Source organism: Macrobrachium nipponense, chromosome 4 (assembly GCF_015104395.2).
Source record: "Macrobrachium nipponense isolate FS-2020 chromosome 4, ASM1510439v2, whole genome shotgun sequence".
NCBI lineage: Eukaryota > Metazoa > Arthropoda > Malacostraca > Decapoda > Palaemonidae > Macrobrachium > Macrobrachium nipponense.
The window spans coordinates 100722121-100741733 of record NC_061100.1 but is presented as its reverse complement, the minus strand read 5'-3'; the positions used below and the strand labels follow the sequence as shown (position 1 = coordinate 100741733).

Here is a 19613-nt window from a genome sequence, read left to right as displayed (position 1 = left end):
CTCTGTCTCAAACTGGACAGACCGTTCAGGAACTCTCGAATAGAGTAAGAGAGACTGAGGACCGGATGACTGGGCTATCCCAGGCTCCTCCCCAGTATCCCCTGCTTCTAGCACGGGGATCCTCCAACTCCCGTCTTACGACTCTCTGCCAACTTTCTCTATGGAGAATCCATGGAGAGTAGCGGCCTACGCTCCCTTTAAGGACGGGATGATTTCGATCCCGGAGTTTGGCACTCGAAGGATTGAGGACTTCGAGTTCTATCCTCCGGGTCTGTCACAGCCTTTCATCGGGTATGCTAGGCTGACACCAACGGCTCTTACAAGGGAGGACAAGATCTCGAAGGAGTCTGTCCTCTACAGTAGAGACCACGCCCAACGGAATGGGTTCACTGCCTTGAGGACTGGGAGTGCACTAATACTAAACTCCAAGCCTATAAGAGCCCCTTCACTATTTTCGCCACGGAAGAGGAGGTCTCTCTTCCGTTCGCCACGAAATTGGTGGAGAAGGCTCTTCAGGCAGTCCTCAAGGATGAGCCCCTTCCGCAGTTGAGAGAGTCGGAGTCCACCTCTCCACTCTTTCCCGCCTTCGAGAGTTATGGGAAAACCTGCCAGCTACTTTCACGCAGGGTGGGTAAACTCAAGCCGGACTGCGCTATGGACCAGTTTCGGTGAGAAGTTGCCTAGGCTGCCGGACTCCCTAATCCAGGCAGAGTTCGATGCGCGCAACTAGGTTTGGCAGGTCCCTTAACTCTATCATAGTCACGGAAATGGCTGCGCTGTCTTATGCGAACGAACCGCTATTCAAGATCTTAGCGAAATCACAATTTCACACGGTTCTGCTAGACGCTTTTGACTTCTTCCAAGCCAGGAAGAACTGTCGGAAGCATGTTCTTCAGGAGTGTACTATTAGGCACGAGCCTAATAGACTCTTGACTGCCAGCATGTGGGGAGCGGACCTCTTCCCAGAGTCAGCAGTGAACGAAGTTCATCACGAAGCTGCTAGACTCAACCAGAGCCTTAGAGCTAGGTGGGGCATTTCCTCTAAGAGGAAACAGGAATCCGTTCCTACTGCTGGCAAGAAACCGAAGAAGGCTGGTAGGAGGTTCCAGCCATATAAAAAACTCCAGCCTCAGCAGCAGTTTGTGCAGGCGGTCCCAGTCACCCAACAAGGACAACCTGCTACATCTAAACAGACTCAGCCTTTCCTCCTGGTGCCCCAGCAATCCCAGCCTTCGACCTCCTATGCCATCTCGCCTGCCTTTAACCCTGCTTATGAGGCTCAAGGCTACTACTCAACGAGGGGTAGGGCGAGAGGTTACTTTCGTCACCGTGGCGCAGGAAGGGGCGCAAGGAGTAAACAGTTCAGAGGAGGGCGTGGTGGCCAACCCGCCCATCAGCAATGAGGCTCTCCAGGTAGGAGGGAGGCTGTTCCTCTTTCCGCCACAGGTGGGGTTCAGCAGTTGGGCACAGAGCATAGTGTCCAAAGGATTAGGCTGGAGCTGGATCCAAGACCTCCTCCAATCAAATCATTCCATCAGGTACCGTCAAAGGAATTGATAGATTACGCGGAAGAACTCCTTCAGAAAGGAGCTATTGCGAGAGTCAAGCATCTAAAATTTCAAGGTCGCTTATTCAGCGTTCCAAAAAAAGAAAGGCTCAACAAAAACGAAGGGTAATCTTAGACTTGTCAAAGCTAAACTCTTTCATTCGCTGCGACAAGTTCAAGATGCTTACCCTCTCGCAAGTAAGGACCTTACTGCCGCGTGGAGCCGTCACATGCTCCATCGATCTTACAGACGCATACTATCATATCCCTATAGCCAGGCACTTCCGCCCATTCCTAGGATTCAGGCTAGGAAAATCAGACATTCTCATTCAAGTGATGCCCTTCGGTCTGAATGTAGCCCCAGGGTATTCACAAAGATAGCAGAAGTGGTTGTACAACAATTGAGAGCTCAGGGAATCATGGTAGCGGCATACCTCGACGATTTGGTTAATCTGGGCACCAACAGTCGAGGAATGTCTCAAAGCTACCAAAAAGGTAGTTCGCTTTCTGGAACATCTGGGGTTCCAGATAAACCAAACGAAATCCAGACTTTGTTCCGGAATCTCGTTTTCAGTGGCTGGGAATCCAGTGGGATTTGTCCTCCCACAATCTATCAATTCCAGTAGCCAAACGGAAGGAATAGCAAAATCTGTCAGGCATTTCTCAAGTGCAAACAAACGTCAAGAAGAAACCAGGAGAGAATCCTAGGGTCTCTTCAGTTTGCTTCAGTAACAGATATCCTTCTCAAAGTAAGGTTAAAAGATATAAATCGAATTTGGCGGTCAAAAGCAAACTCCAAATATGAGACAAGTTGTCAGTGATCCCACAGATCCTCCGCAACCACTACGGCCTTGGTCAAGAGTACAGAACCTAGCCAAGAAAGTACCCCTTCAATATCCCCTCCCAATGTTAACCATTCACACGGACGCATCCCTGTCCGGTTGGGGGGGATACTCTCAGTTTCAAACAGGTTCATGGGGACTTGGTCAGTTCAATTTCGCCAGCTCCACATAAACGTGTTGGAAGCAATGGCAGTATTTCTTACTCTGAAGAGACTTCTTCCCCCGAAAAAGTCTCATCTAAGGCTAGTTTTGGACAGTGCAGTAGTAGTTCATTGCATCAACAGAGGAGGGTCCAAATCCAGCATGTGAACCATGTCATGATAGCCATCTTTTGCATTAGCAAGCAAACACAGATGGCATCTGTCTGCCACTCACCTGGCAGGAGTAAGAAATGTGATAGCGGACGCCCTGTCCCGGTCCAGTCCCCTTGGAATCAGAGTGGTCTCTGGACGTCGGTCATTCCAGTGGGTAAGCCGGGGAGAGGTCCCAGGTCTCCAAGTGGACCTCTCGCCTCACAAAGCGAACCACAAGCTCCCCTTGCTATGTGGCCCCCCCCCCAACCTGGACCCTCTGGCTTATGCCACGGACGCCCTGTCGTTGGATTGGAATCAATGGAGGAGAATTTATGTTTTTCCTCCAGTGAATCTTCTCCTGAAAGTCCTAGACAAACTAAGGGTCTTTCAAAGGGGGATAGTAGCTCTGATTGCACCGGACTGGCCCAAGAGCAACTGGTATCCACTTCTCTTGGAATTGGGTCTCCGACCTCAACGGATCCCCAATCCCAAACTATCACAATCAGTACAAATGAGGACTGTGTTCGCTTCCTCAGGAACTCTCCAGACCCTAACTTTATGGACTTCATGAAGTTTGCGGCTAATAAAGATGCTAACATTGATCCACAGAATATTCTCTTCCTGAATCAGATAAGAGGGAGTCAACCATCAGACAATATATGCAGCTGTTAAGAAATTAGCATCTTTCTTGAGAGAATCGAACACTACAACCATGACAGTTAATTTGGCTATATCCTTTTTCAGATCTTTATTTGAAAAAGGTTAGCAGCTAGCACGATTACCACTCACAAGTCGGCTTTGAAGAAAATCTTTCAAGTAGGTTTTCAGATAGATTTAACCTGAATCTTATTTCACCATCTATCCCTAAAGCCTGTGCTAGACTTAGACCTTCTCAGAGGCCTACTACAGTTTTCATGTTCTTGAATGATGTTTCTCAAACTAGCTTCAGATACTGACAACTCATCTTGTACATTCATAATGCTCCTGAGGAAGACTCTATTCTTAGAACCTAGGCCTCAGGAGCAAGAATTTCAGAACTGTCGGCTCTATCCAGAGGATGCGGGGTCATGTGGAATTCCTCCCATCAGGAGAAGTTCTACTTGCTCCGGATCGTAGCTTTTTAGCCAAAAATGAAGATCCTCTTGCAAGGTGGGCTCCTTGGAAGGTTATCCCACTTCCACAGGATCCTTCTCTCTGCCCAGTATCAACCCTTAGAGCCTTCTATCTCGTACTTCTTCTAGATCCTCGGGTGCTCTCCTTCATGAGAGAAAAAGTGGGGGTACGGGGGGGGGTTTGTCAGTTTAAAGGTATTAGACAACAAATCCTTTACTTTATTAAACAAGCCAACCCTGAGTCATTCCCAAAAGCACATGATATCAGGGGAGTAGCCACCTCTATTAACTATTTCCAACATATGAACTTTGAGGATCTTAGGAAGTATACTGGATGGAAATCCCCGACATCTTTAAACGGCATTATTTAAAGTCCTTGGAATCTTTAAAGTTTTCAGCAGTAGGCAGCGGGAAACATAGTTTCCCCTGATACTGCTTAGTAGTTGTAGTATTGATCCAGGTCTCCTTTCTACCTACCTCAACCAACATGCCTCATCCTATCACCAGGCTACTCATCATCATAGCCTTAGCCGTTGTGTTATAGTGGTCTGTCCCTTATTTTTTTGCTAGGGACAACCACATTGGTACTGATATGTACTCCAGTGGTCCTACCCTTATTTTTATGCTAGGTTAGGCCACAATATGTTTGTAAAAATTTTCCATTTAGACTTGTGATATCTTCAGTCACAATGTGTTTGTATATATTTGAACTAATTGTTTTATTTATATTAATGGATGGATTTGGTGTACCTACCCTTAATTTTATGCTAGGGTAGGACACATTTATGTATATAATTGTACTTATATGTTCTAAATAAGTAAATTCAACTATTGCTTTGTTTTACGGGATATTATGTCATATATGTCATTGTTACTACCATTCTTTATTGTACGTTAGTTTAACTACTTATTCTGTATCTTCATTGTTTACCTTATAGTTAGTTTAAGTACTTAATTTGTATTGCTGTATTTTGATTTACTTATATTATTCCATCATTTTAACATGTTTTTCATTTTTTCCTTTTCCATCTTGTCTGTTTCTCTGGTACTCTTTCATAGGCCGACACGAGCTGAGCCCAGAAAAGGATTTTGACGAAGGAAAAATCTATTTCTGGGTGATTGGCTCGTGTCGCCCTATGAAACCCATCCCCTTTTTATGGTTTGCTTTCCCCCCCTTGCAGGACAAGATGTAATTATATGTTAATTAAGGATGACCGCTAGGGGCGCTGCTGTCCGTGGCGTCCTCTAGTAGTAGTAGTAGAGGCTGCATCGCCCGTTGGTATCGGCTCTCTCTTAGGGGGATTCTGATAGGAAGTTCTAATTGGTGTTTGTCTCGTGGTAGTGTTCCAACACTCGCCCCTATTTCATACCGACACTTCTTTTTAAGAGTGAGCGAGTCAGTCTTACTGACTTTTTCTTAATTTTGTTTTTTCTCTGGTAATTTTAGGATATTTTACCTAGAAAGATGATATTAAGGATTACTTTCATAGGGCGACACGACCAATCACCCAGAAATAGATTTTTCCTTCGTCAAAATCCCTTTTTTCCTAACTATACAAACCTGAGGTCCTTTACATATAGTCCCTCCTCATGCCACCCTCACTCTGGCTATTTTGCATGGGCCAAAAGCAAAAGTGATTTGTTTACCTCCCAGTCAGCGCGGCGCGCGACTGTCGGACAAGCAGTTTAACTACCTCTCTTCCCCTTGTTCGAAGCTTACGACCGTTCCAACCCTGCCGCTAGCTACTTCCTATTGTTAAAGGACCTCAGGTTTGTATAGTTAGGAAAAATGCAATTTTCGACAAATTGTCATTTTGCGCCAGTGTTTTTCTTCATCTTCGTCGCCCTCTCCTAAGCGCGGATGGAGCGCCTCGGAAACCTCTCGCCCTCTCAAGAGAGCCTGGAAGGAACCTTGCGCCCTTCCCTCCAGCCCCGAATCCTTCTCTGAAGAGCCAGAGATAGAGCGCAAGAGAACCAGGAGATCTCAAGAACCCTCTTCTCCTTTCTGCTCTCGGGCCTCTTCTCCAGTTGAAGCGTTCGAGAGATCGCCAGCGCGCATCTTGGCGGGTCTGCAGGCGCAGATATCAGCTCTGGCTGACTCCTTAGCAGGGAGTTCACACTGTCGGAAGGACGTCTCGCTTCTGGTGAAGAAGTCGAAGAAAGACACTTTTGATTTCTCGCCTCCTGCAGGAAGGTTTCAAGAGCCTCGCAGCCGCGCTTCCTTCATTCAAGAAAGCTTCAGAGATCGCTCTCCGAGCAGGCGCTCCTCTCCCCCCGGCAGGCGTCAAGAGCCTGACAGGCGCAAAGAGCATGACAGGCTATCTTCTCCGGGTAGCCGCTCTTCTAGATTTAAACAAGAGGAACAGGAGGATCGGTTCGCTTCTAGTAGGCGCTATTCGCAGAGGATCCGCTCTACTCCTAGCAGGCGTCAAGAGCTTGACAGGCGCCAGGATCCTAGTAGTTTCCAGGAGTGTGGTAGGCGCTCTTCGCCTGGAAGCCGCTCTCCTCTGGACAGGCGCTTGGAGCCTAGTAGAAAACCTTTTTTTTTTTCCCAGGAGTTTCGCTCCTTCGCCAGAGATTCCAATCGCCTTCGTGACAACACAAGAAGGCGAGAGCCCTAGAGGCGCCAAGGTATCTAAGAACACTGAGTAGGCGCCTCTTCCCCAAGTAGTCGCTCTCGACTGGACAGGCGCATAGAGCCTTGTAGGCGCTACACGTCTGGTAGGCGCTCTTCATCGGAGAGCATTTCTCCCCGTGGCAGGCGCCAAGAGCCTGACAGGCGCTCTTCTCCTACCAGGCGCTCTCCCGTTGACACGGACTTAGGATTGGACAGGCGCGCCTCCTCTAGTAGGCGCTCCCCTAGTAGGCGCTCTCCTAGGAAGAGCTTCCCTCCAGGCAGCCGCTCTTCAAAACGTCATTCTTCTGAAGAGGACCAAGGTGCTACTGACAAAGATTTGCCCAAGGATTCTTCGGTTTCCTCTTACAAGAGACTGACCGACCTCCTCTTGCAAGAGTTTGGAGATTCCCTTTCAGCTGTTGCTCCTCCTTCTCCTCCCTCCTTGTTTTCTACGGCAAAGACTACCAAGACGTCTTCGTATGTCAAGATGATGCCTACAGTTTCTATGAAGAAGGCCCTTAAGAGCTTTGGTGATTGGCTGGTTTCCAAGGAGGAGAAGGGGAAGACCGTTTTTTCTTTCCCGCCTTCCAAGCTGACGGGAAAGATGGGATTCTGGTATGAGTCAGGGGAGCCTTTGGGTCTGGTTCTTCCCTCTTCGGCGGACTCGGACTTCTCTTCATTGGTGATTCTGCACGTCGCTCGGCTCTTAATTCTGCAAAGACGACGTGGGGAATGAGAGAATTGGACCACCTTCTGAAGGGAGTGTTCTGGGTCCTCGAAGTGTTTAACTTCCTCAACTGGTCCCTAGGAGTCTTAGCAAAGAAGACGCAGGATCAAGAAACTCTTTCTCCAGAGGATCTTCATTCCGTCCTGTCTTGGATGGATAAGGCAGTGAGAGATGGATCTGGCGAGGTAGCTTCGCTTTTCGGAGCCGGAGTTGTCAAGAAAAGGGTAGTGTACTGCTCTTTTCTAACCAAGGCAGTGTCGCATGCACAGAGAGTCTCTCTGTTGTACGTACACTCAACTTTCCCCGCAGCTCTTCCCAAAGAAGATTATCAACGATATCTCCAGCGCACTTTCAGCAAAGGCTACGCAGGATATGTTGGCACAATCGGCAAGGATTCCAAAGGCTTCTTTCCAGCCTAAGGCCAAGAAAGAAGCATCGAGCAGACAAGAGCCCTTTCGAGGAGGCCCTACTTCCCGTGCTTCCTCCTCCAGAGGAACAAGACCTCCTAAGAGAGGAAGGACCTTCTCTCGATCTATTAGATTGAAAAAGTAATACCTGTGTCCTCCAGACTACAGTAAGTGCCAGACTGCTGAGTTTTTCAGACGTCTGGGCACAGAAGGGGGCGGACAACTGGTCCCTCGCAATCGTCAAGAAAGGTTACCTCATTCCCTTCGTCTCGAGACCTCCTTTGACCACAACACCAAGGGAGTTGGTGGCCAAGTACAAAGACCCTCACATGAATCAAGCCCTTGCTCTAGCAGTAGAGCTTATGCTGGAGAAGGAAGCGATAGGGATGGTGAAGGACCCTCTTTCCGCGGGTTTTTATAACCGTCTCTTCCTTGTTCCCAAAGCCTCAGGAGGATGGAGACTGGTTCTGGACGTAAGCGCCCTGAACGTCTTTGTGAAGAAGAGGAAGTTCGCAATGGAGACGACATCTTCAGTATTAGCAGCTCTTCGTCCTGGGGACTGGATGGTGTCACTGGACCTTCAGGACGCTTACTTCCATGTGCCGATCCATCCTTCTTCGCGCAAGTACCTAAGATTCATGTGGAAAGGAAAAGTTTTCCAATTCAGGGCTTTGTGCTTCGGCCTCTCCACTGCCCCCGAAGTGTTCACGGGGCTAATGACAAACGTAGCACAGTGGCTGCATCTCGAGGGAGTGAGGGTTTCCCTCTACTTAGACGATTGGCTGATCAGAGCCAAATCGAAGGAGAAATGTCTGGAGGACCTTCGCATAACGTTGACCTTAGCAAGTTCTCTGGGACTGTTGGTGAACTTCGAGAAATCACAGTTAATCCCCAGCCAAGATCAGTTCTATCTGGGGATTCGGATGGTTTCTCAGGTTTTTCGTGCATATCCATCCCCAGAAAGGATATCCCGTTATTCAGAGAAGGTCGCAGCCTTTCTAGAGAAAGATGTATGCACAGCGAGGGAGTGGATGAGTCTGTTGGGGACACTCTCCTCGCTGGAGCAATTCGTTTCTCTAGGGAGGTTGCACCTAAGACCCCTCCAGTTCTTTCTGAATCGGAACTGGAACCGCAGATCTCAGGACCTAGATTTCAGTTTCAAGATCTCGAACGAGATAAAGGAGGATCTCCGCTGGTGGGCAGACCCTCTTCTCTTCAAGGAAGGTATTTCCTTACATCTGCAGAACCCCAACCTAGTGTTATTTGCAGACGCGTCGGACAAGGGTTGGGGAGCGACTAGGTTCAAGGGAAGTGTCAGGCACCTGGGAGGGGGAACAGGTGTCCTGGCACATCAACAAAAAAGAATTGATGGCGATTTGGTTGGCCCTCAAAGCTTTCGAGCCCCTCGTCCAGAAGGCATCGGTTCAGATCAACTCGGACAACACCACAACCCTGGCTTACATCAGGAAGCAGGGGGGGAGACTCACTCATTCTCCCTGTACGAAACAGCAAGAATGCTCCTTCTGTGGTCGGAGGAAAGGGAGATAGGTCTCCTCACCAGGTTCGTACAGGTAGAAAGAAATGTCAGAGCCGATCTGCTGAGCAGAAAAAACCAAGTCCTTTCCTCAGAGTGGACTCTGCACTCGGACGTATGCCAGGAGCTGTGGAGAATGTGGGGCAGACCTCATCTGGATCTTTTCGCGACCTCCAAGAACGCAAGGATAGACCTTTACTGCTCCCCGATATCAGACCCGAGGGCAGTAACGGTAGACGCGTTTCTGATGGACTGGAAGAACTTAGACCTGTATGTATTCCCTCCTTTCAAGATTCTGGGGGAAACTCTAAGAAAATTTGCAGCATCGGAGGGAGCAAGGATGACCTTGATAGCTCCGTTTTGGCCCGCCCAAGACTGGTTCACAGAGGTACTGGAATGGTTAGTAGACATTCCAAGATCCCTGCCACTAAGAGTCGATCTGCTCAAACAGCCCCACTTCGACAGGTTTCACAAGAACCTCCCCGCTCTCAGTCTGACTGGATTCAGACTATCAAGAGTCTGGTCAGAGCTAAGGGCTTTTCGGCAAAGTCTGCAAGGGCTATTGCCAATGCACGTAGACCTTCCACCACCAGGGTCTACCAGTCGAAGTGGGATGTTTTTCGACGCTGGTGCAGGAATCAGAACCTTTCCTCCTCCAGTACCTCTGTGACCCAAACAGCAGACTTTCTACTCTTCCTGAGGGAAAGATGCGGTCTTGTGGTCTCTACCATAAAGGGTTACAGGAGCATGCTATCTTCTGTGTTCAGCACAGGGGATTGAACATCTCGGAAGATAAGGATCTTCATGATTTGATCAAGTCTTTTGAGACTTCTAAGAGAACCTCTAGTTTGACTCCAAGCTGGAACCTGGACGTGGTCTTATTGTTCCTGAGGTCCTCGAGATTCGAACCTCCCCAATCAGCCTCTTTCAGAGACCTTTCTATGAAGACATTGTTTCTCTTGGCTTTGGCTTCAGCTAAGAGAGTGAGTGAATTACAAGCTTTGGAGGGAAATGTGGGATTCCAAGGAGACTCCGCTATTTGTTCGTTTCTCCCTTCTTTCCTGGCCAAGAATGAAAATCCCTCCTCGCCTTGGCCCAGGAGTTTCGAGATAAAAGGCTTATCCTCTCTACTTGGAGTAGAAGAGGAAAGGACTCTTTGCCCTGTAAGGAGCCTTAAGTTTTATCTACAGAGGAAGAGAAGACTTGGGGCTAACTCAGACAACCTCTGGTGTTCTGTAAGAGACCCCAGTAGGCCTTTGTCAAAGAATGCCCTGTCATTCTTTATTAGAAACCTTATAAAGGAAGCCCACGCATCTTGTAACCAGGACCAGTATAAGCTTCTGAAAGTCAAGGCGCATGAAGTAAGGGCCATCGCGATGTCTTTGGCTTTCAAGAAGAATATGTCTTTACAAAACCTCATGAAAGCGACTTTTTGGAGGTGTGATTTAGTCTTGTCCAACCACTACCTGAAAGACGTAAGAATTACGTATGAGAAGTACTTTGGGTTAGGCCCGTACGTATCGGCGGATTCAGTGCTGGGGCAGGGAGCTGAAGCATATCCTTTTTAGATTTTTTCCCTTGTTGTATTTGTACGTATTGTTTTTATTTTTTGGTTGTATGAAAGAGGATGCGGGAGGCACCTCGTTCATTCGTAGTACTAACAATTAGTGTTTTGGTTAGGTGATCTGTTTTGTGCTTGAAGCTCCTTGCATTGGTAGTGGACAGGTTCTGTCATTTAAGTGGGCGGATCCCCTTTGACAAGACCCTAACTGGATTCTACCAAGTAAGCAGAGTCAGTTCCCATTGGTAGACCCAAAGAGTTTTTCAGCTGTAGGTCACGCCCTCACTGTAACTCTTCAGGCAACGCAGACTAATAGACAGTAACTATGAAGTCTTCTGCCTAAATCAGGTAAGAACCAAGGTTTTTTTATTCCTTTAACATGTGTTGTCTCCCCCTTCTTTGTACTTGATGTCTCTTTCCCTCCACCAAGGGTGTCAATCAGCTAAGTATGTATCTGACAGGAAAGTTCATGTACAAAAATGATATTGTTAGTAGACAATAAAGTTTTGTACATACTTACCTGGCAGATATATACGATTGATGGCCCTCCCAGCCTCCCCTCAGGAGACAGGTGGAAGAGAAAATCTGACAAGAAAGGGGGATTGGTTCTTACATCCGCCACCCAGCGGCGGATAAGGTAGATCACCTGACCTACCTGTCGCATGTGCCGCGAGTTTTAAATTCTGTCGTGACGTCAGAGACATAAGCTAAGTATATATCTACCAGGTAAGTATGTACAAAACTTTATTGTATACTAACAATATCATGTTTACCCTTCATCAAAACTTGTTATATGGTAATTTTCATCATTTTGCTTTTCTTTAGAAAATTGCATTTATTTATGAATTTAGAAGAACATATGTTGTGGAAGTGTATTTTGTTCAAGACTGACTGCTGTGATTTATCCTGTTCTTTGTTTGACAGAGTTTGGATGTTCCCTGGTACTCCATATTGACGTCAACACCATTTCTAATTGTGATAGTTACCCATGTGGGAAACAATTGGGGTTTTTATTGCCTTTTGACCGAACTTCCAACATATCTTAAGAACATTCAACATTATGATATGAAGCAGGTAAGGTAGATTTGATAGTTGAACCTGTTTAGGGTAATGCTCTTATTGCTATATAATATAGGGAAATATTTGATCACATGTTGATTAGAATGAGCAAAGTTTGATATGTGTCATTACAATCTTTTCATCAATTTTAAAGGCATCTGAAAATCATTAACATGTCATCAAAATGCTTTGTCAGTATTTAATGGCTTGTAGGAGTATGCATAATGGTGAAGTAGCACAAGTTAAGTGGTTTGTCCAAGAAATAAAAGCTCATTCAACTTCCTTGCTTTTTAAATATAATCTTCATTGTGTGGTTTTTACAACAAGCACATGGAGGTGCTAAACCACACCGAGGTGGCTAGACTCTCACTGGGTCCTCTAGTAGCAACAGGGCCAGATGGTCTCTGCTTCCAATAATGTTCCAAGTTCCGTAGACTCATTATCTTCATCAACTCAACCCTTTCATGATTCTGATAATGTCATTTGCAGCTCTTGAGACTGATAACTTCTAATGATAACTTCAACTCATTGTTTTGACCTAGTTTGTTTGTTTGCATAGTATTTTTATGTTGCTTAGAACCAGTGGTTATTCAGGAACGGGACCAACGGCTTTACATGACTTCCGAACCATGTCGAGAGTGAACTTCTATCTGAACTGGCTGCCGAGGTGGCAGGCCAAGACCAAACCAACCACGCCACTGATGTGCTGTTTTGACCTAGTGATTTTGTTGTTTTCTATTTTCAAATATATTTCAGTATAGTACTTACCAGTATTCAGCACTGAAGAGTTTTGGAATCCGGGAATCTTACAGGGTTAACCATAGTTTCATATAGTACCTATCATGAATTTCTCTTATAAATACGTAGATTCTCTGAGCATATTTGTCTGCATCATTCCCAATGGTCAGGGACTGTACATATTTTGCTATGGTATTTGTCACTCCTGGAAGCACCCTACTGCAGTTTGGGACTCCCATCCTGTGGCACACACCATGAGTGGTTTGATGTAGAGGTAGAAATTTCAGTTTGTTCCGACACGGCATACAAACCTTCGGTCCTTTTACAATAGGAAGGTACTAGCGGCAGCTGGATAGGTCGTAAGCTTTCGAACAAGGGGAAGGGGTTCGGTAGTTAACTGCTTGTCCGACAGGCCGCAGCGCGCGCGACTGGAGGTAAACAAACCACTTTTGCTTTCGGCCTGCTGGCGTGTAGACGTGTATCATCGCTCTCTGCTGCCCGATTCATCGTCATTGCTTTCGCATGGTTGTGTTTCTTTTTCTATTTATCTAGTGAAACTGAATTGTAAGTACAATCATTTCATCTTATTTCCATTGAATTCAATTGTGAATTAAAGGATCTTGGTTTCTCCACGCCCTCCAAGATTACCCCGAGTGCCGGGACTGAAGGGCGTAAGTGCGGGAATTCATTTTTCCCAGAAATGATCCTTGTATTGTGTATGCTCGGTGCCGAGGGCGGGAGAGCGCTCGCTCCGAGCTTATATTTTGCTTGAAAATGTGTAGATGAAAATCGTAAGTAAGTGCCCTTTTCATTTATTTTTTTTTGACCTGTATGCTCGTTGCCGAGCAAATGCGCTCGGCACGGAAACTTATTCGGTATGAAGTGAAATCGCAAGCGCAGTATTCTTTTTCATTTTCATATATATTTTGATTGCATCAATTCATTATGGATCAAGGTTTCCGTTCATAATCGGGAATGGATCCTTTTACCCTTGCGCTCGGTACCGAGGGCGCAAATGCGCTCGATCCGAGCCCTTATTCATTGTGAAGTGAATCGTAATGCAAGATTCTTTTTCATTTTTATTCTTTTTATTATTGATTGCATCAATATTTACGTATTTGGTTCAAGTTCCGCTCAGTCAGGGAATTGATCCTTTTGCCCTTGCATTCGGGCCGAGGGCACGATTGCTCTCGGGCTCTTATTATTATTGTTGGGTGGGTGCTGTGCGGGGGGGGGTGGGAAACAAGAATCCCCCCCCCCCCCCCCCCGCTCAGCTCCCACAGATGGCCCTTCCCCTTCGGGGGGGGAGGTTATCTGGGTTCTTCTCCTCGCCCGATCCGTCGAGCGCGGGGGAGGGCGCTCGGTGCCCGATGTACAATTGTATTCGGGGTCTTCCACTCGTTCGGTGTGGGGCTCACCCCCCCCCCCCCCCGCGCGCGAGGGGACTTCCCCCCCACTAATCACTACTACTATTATTTCCGCAGGTGCTACTGCCACGAGGGTGGACCTTGGTGAAGTATGGGCGTCCTTCCATTTGCAGGGCGTGCTAGTGTCCAGGGGCTGCGGTTCTATGTCTGGGCCTACTGCGGTCACCCATGGAGTGGTGACCACGCTCCAGGTGACGACGTCCCTCTCACCTGGTGTACTCGCCTCACGTGGTAACAGTCTTGCCTACAGCCGCTGTGAATTGCCCGTTCGCCGTACCGAGAGGGGGGCGTGCCGCCGCCGCTCGTGGTTGCCGCGCTGCTGCGACCACACTTCCGCTGCCCTAGAAGCTCCGCCCCTGGACCTGCCGCCGGTACCAGGATGTTGCTGGCTGCTGCTCCACTTCCTGTGTTTCCGGTGCTGCCTGCCGTACCTGCCGATTCTGGGTGCCGTTGCTGCGCTGGCTGTCCCTGCCGTTGCTGCGCTGGCTGTCCCTGCCGTTGCTGCGCTGGCTGTCCCTGCCGATGCTGTGCCTGCTGTTCCTGAGATGCCCATACCTGCTGACGTCGTCCCTGTTCGTGGTGGTACTACCCCAGACTTTGGTCTGTCTGTACAGGTGCGTCCGGGCCCTGTGGCTTCGGCTACAGCAGCCCCGGCTCCGCCCTGGATAGCAGATCTTACGTCTGTCCTGAGGAAGCTGACGAAGAAGAGGAGGAAGGTGTCGTCGTCGTCTTCATCTTCTTCATCGTCGTCGGCTGCCGCCTCTTCCCCTTCGACTTCTAAGGCTTCACAGCCGAGGAAGAAGAAGGCTGCCTCCTCCCTCCTAAGAAGTTCTCCCTCGGGAGCTTCTCGGGACCCGTCTCACCAATCGGTGGGACGGGAGGGTTCCTTCCGCTGGTCCTCCTCCTGCTCCTTCGGGAGCGGGCCCGTCTCTTCTTCCGCAAGGAAGAAGACTACGGGGACCAGAGGGGTACCGGCTAACACCGGTACTTCCTCGCCTGGTGTCAGTGGTTCTGCCACTGCATCAGGGTCCGTCTCGGCCTCTCGTTCGCGGGAGGTACCGAGTGTACGGTCGCCTACCAGCGACCGTGCAGCCAGGAACCAGACCTCTGAGCCCGCTCAGCGTCAGGTTCACGGCACGGGGCGGAAGACTGGTGACAGCCGCTCACGCGACTCTCACCAGACCAGCTCTCGCTCTCGCGGCGACCAGCTGGTTACCCAGGGACGTGACGGTCCACGACCGGCCATGGGCTGAGGCTGGGAAGAGGTCCCCCCGTTCGCCGGTGCCAGCCACGGCTGGAACCAGCGACGTGACGTGCCGTGAGGACAAGCACCGGTCTCACTGTGACAGTGGAGCCTGCAGGTCGCCTGACCGTCGCTCTCACAGAGAGCGATCGGATACGGCAACCAGCACCAGCTCTTCTGACACTCGAGATCGGGGCCGCTGTGCTCAGTCCAGCCGTTCTCCACAGCGAGACGGTTCGACCAGGCCTGCAGCTCGATCGCCAACCGCGGGTTGACGATCGCCTGCAGCCCTCCAAGCCTGCTGGTTCTGCCAGCGAGCGAGAGGGAGCGTCAGGTCTGCCTCTCCCGTACCTTCAACCTCCTCGGGTTACACCGGGAGGAGCGAGGTATTGAGGAGTGATCGTGAGGGGTGCGCCCCTCATGATCCCACCACGACGCCCTACGTGCCAGGCACGGTTCTTGGACCGGCCAGGACGTATGCGCAAGTGGATGGAGAAGACCGAGAGGGCTGTCGCTGTTCCCCCTTCTTAGGAGCAAGGTTCTCGGAATATGCTCTTGTTCGAAGGGCTTAACGGTCCTACTCTGCAAGATGCTGTGACTTCCGAGATCCAGAGGAACTTTGCCGAGGTTATGGCGCTGATTCGTCAGCACAACGACCTCGGGGAAGGATCGCCGCTCCCACCAGCAGAGCCACGTCTCGGCTCGAGTCGTTTTGGGGCCCGAGAGGGAACCCAAATCGACGGTGGGTCTGCCGCGATCGCAGCTTGCCGACTGTGTTGAACCAGGTAGTCTCTCGTCTCCGGACAAGAAGGCTCTCTCAGTTCTGGCCGGTCGAACAAGCTACTTCACTTCCTCTACTGCGACAGAGGCGTTTCTACGTGTCTTCGGACACCGTATTTGAATACCCCTTCGGTCCTCCTGAGAGGTTTCGACCTCGACGAGGACTGGAATGAGTCTGAGGACGGTATCGGCTCTCTCCTGTCAGGTGTTGATCAGCCCCACCCAGACGACGTTTACAGTGGCGGCGGACCCTTACCTACAGTATGAGTTCGTAACCCTCCTCGGGAAAACGTTTTCTCCTGACGATACGTTTTCCCAGGCTCTGAGAGGCCATCGCCGTAAGGCGATGGCTGCTCCTTTTCTTCTCCAACTGCTAGTTCCGCTGGGAAGGCGAGCCAGTATCCAATTCCTCCCCCATTCCCTCTCTCCTTACGGCTACGAGGGAAAGGGGAGGGATCCTACAGAGATTTCTCTGTAAGATCCCACGTTAGGGGCTGCGCTACCGGGGGGGACCTTCGGGTCCTACCTGACGTAGGCCCCGGTCGTTGAGGAGGGATCCTGCCCCTTTCTCGATTTCTACGGGAATCGAGAGGACCACCAGCCGATATCGTTTGACGAATTCGGTGGGGGGTTTCGCAGAGTGCTTAGAATTCTACGGAATTTCTAGCGCACTCAGAGTGTTCGAGTTTTTTACGATCTCCAAACACTTAGGCGAGACCACGGTCCAAAGTGAGCGAGAATCCCCGATAATTGTTACACGATAATCGGGAACCTCGCTTATGCTCGAATTCCTGTAATTTCTAGCATTTGGAAGAAGACTGCTGCTGAAAGAAGAGTATCTCACAGTAGGCGATTAACCTGGAATAGAGAAGAACGGACAGGAACTTCCAGTTTGGCTTGAACTATCGTCTTCGGTATTCTGTTCACCATTGAAGCTTTCCTTTGGGAAAGACTTCTCCTTCACTCTCTTGACTAGAGAACGAAGGCGGTCGATCTCCAATCCTTATTCTCATTCCTCGAGAGGAAAAGAATTTAGGATGGAGGTCGTGGTACAGAACCTACAAATATACTACGTATATTACCCTCGCGACATGATTCTTTTAACAGTTGAATTGTCCGGGGGGTAGGCGCATACCGTAGTTAACTCTACGGTTTGTGACCGAGACGAATTGTATCTTAATTGAACTGCAACTCGGGGTTGCCTGCAACCTCCCAGCAGTTATCAGTTTCGATTTTAGATACTTGGTATTGTCATGACAAAACCAAATCAGCTTTTGTATTTACGAAATCCGTTTCGTTTAAATATAATTGCTCGAGCGTATTCTTTATGCTCGATGGTTCTTTTAGCCGAACGCATTCCTTCGTGGAATAATGGATTACCTGGCAACTCAGGATGACGAGTCACCGAGAGCTACTGCGTATTGAACTGCCTGATAGCAGCTCAGTATCAGCTAGGTCTCGGAGATGCACGGTCGGTGACGTCTCTCTCTCCCCTGGTTTGATTGACTACCGAACCGTATCTCTGCCCAACAATCCTGGACTTAGGTCTCGGATTAACGGGGATTCTCGCTATAATGAAGGAACATCTACTGCTGTGACGCTCGATTTCATCGCCTTCGACATTGCGAGAATTTTCAACAGAGATATCTCTTGGACTCTTTCATCTTTCTGTTTACCGCACGGTAACAGAAGTCTGTACTAGTCTCTCCCGCTGCATCGCACCGCGATAATGCGAATGATTTTTGCAGACATCTGAGTTTGTCTTCAAAATATCTCGTATTCGTAGGTGTGCAATTATTCATTGCTCGCCCCGAATTAACGGATGTGTCAGAAGACATCGCCTACTCTCCGACCTGACAGCTCTACTTCCAAATGTTCAGCCCATGAGAAGCAGTTCTTCAGGCAGTATTTCCCTGTCTCTTCATTACTGAAAAGCGCTCCGCTTTTATTGCAACTACGATCCTCACCGGACAGCAATGAATAGCGGTTAGCGTTCTCAGTCTTTGTAGCACAGGTTCAGAATCTTGAGAATCCTTCTCTCGGTTCAGCTGTGAAGACGTAGGTTGCTTTTTCTGTACACCTTCGTCTTCAACGGCACATAGTGTTGTTTCTCCTTAGCTGAGAATCAACTATACTATGAGATATCTTGCCATCAGGGACCTCGGTCTCTAGAAGGCAATTGACTTTCGCCTGTTGGGCACATGCCTTAAGAGAATCATCACCTCGCCTTCTGGCATCAGTGACGAACAAATTATTTGTTTAGTCTCTTGGCATAACCCTGTTAAGGCGAAGGTCACGTGACTTGCTCGGGTGCTTGGACAACTTGCCTCCTACCGAACGCAGTCAGTCGGCAGCTGTCAGAGCGCCCAAGTCAGTTACGAACTTCGCTGTGGACTTAGTTCGGTTGTTCCATAACAGTCTTTTTCTTCGTCCTAACGGCTTGTCACAGTACCCATACCATCGACACCCACCATTGAGTGTCGGTGTCCTATCCACTACGAGAAGAACTTCACTGCATGGGGATAGGAGAATGTGAGACACTTCGCTGCAGACGGATAGACCAGTATGGGTACAGGACATCACCGAAGTCGAGAAGAGGGATAGGTCATACGACCATTCCCTCCTTTTCCTCTGAGGTAATTGCATGACTTTTCCTGCGAAGTCAAGCATCCAGGGGATGGGGATTCGTGACGCTCGATTTCGTACCGACTTCGTAGCGAAGACTCAGAACCCTTCGGTTCCTGACGATCGGTTAGAGTCCTTCACAATCCCCTCCCTAATGGACTTCACCGCCTTCGATGCGAAGGAGATGCTGCTTTGTCCTGTGAAAGCGCGACCGCGCTTTCTGAAGAAACTCGACATCCCAGGCTGAGTGTTGAAGACTCTTCGTCAGCACCAAGATGACCTAGAAGTACACTCCCTCGAGTTACACAAGAACTTCTCCGTGGCGCAGGTACTGAAGGCAGGGTCTGGTACAACCAGACCACTGGCACCTCCTTCTACCTTTTGGATATTGCCCACAGGTCCTTGGATCGTTTTCCTTGGGACCCGTGTGGCTGCTCAACACGTTGTGTAGCTAACCCAGACCCTAGCAGGCTGAACAGCATCGAGTCCTGGTGTGACTGTAAGAATAGATAAGTGAATGAGAGAGTGACTGGCTTCTCTTCCTATCTTTTTTTCCCCTCTACCTGTGGGTAGAGGGATATGGTCATCACCTTGCTGGATAAGGACGAGATGCCGGTGAGCTACTCGACAGAGCCCCATCCTATCCCTTTCACTAGGGATGGGAGCGAATATCCACCACTTCCTCCTACAAGGGGGGGGAAGTGGATGCCAACAAGAGACAAACCATAACTTTATGTTGCCTCTTGCAAATAGGAACTTGTTCTTGTTTGCTGGTACGAAGAGATACGCTTGCCTCTCTCTTAGTACTTGGTCCAGAGGTCTGACCATTGATCCTGCGGTGCACACCCCGATCAATCGGACAGAGGCTTGGATCCCTCCCTCGCTCTTACGACCAGGGAGGCATTCCAAGGTTGGGCGAACACCAGTCTGTTCACAAAAGACTCAGATTCCTCCCACCAAGAAGTGAGTCTTCCTATTGTAAAAGGACCGAAGGTTTGTATGCCGTGTCGGAACAAATGACAATTTGTCCAAAATTGCATTTTTCCTAACTATACAAACCTGAGGTCCTTTTACAATAGGAAGGTACTAGCGGCAGCTGGAT

General features: G+C 49.0%; 1 protein-coding gene across 2 annotated transcripts in view; it reads left to right on the top strand.

Moving 5' to 3' along the window:
- Positions 1-19613, top strand: part of LOC135211047 (putative inorganic phosphate cotransporter) — a 70910-nt gene that overhangs the window by 31384 nt on the left and 19913 nt on the right. For both annotated transcript variants that reach the window (XR_010313607.1, XM_064244103.1), the window contains exon 8: positions 11564-11713. Coding sequence is in view for 1 of the 2 variants with exons in the window: in XM_064244103.1 (XP_064100173.1) it covers positions 11564-11713 (150 nt within the window). In the remaining variant the exon portion in view is untranslated. The remainder of the gene's footprint in view (positions 1-11563; positions 11714-19613) is intronic.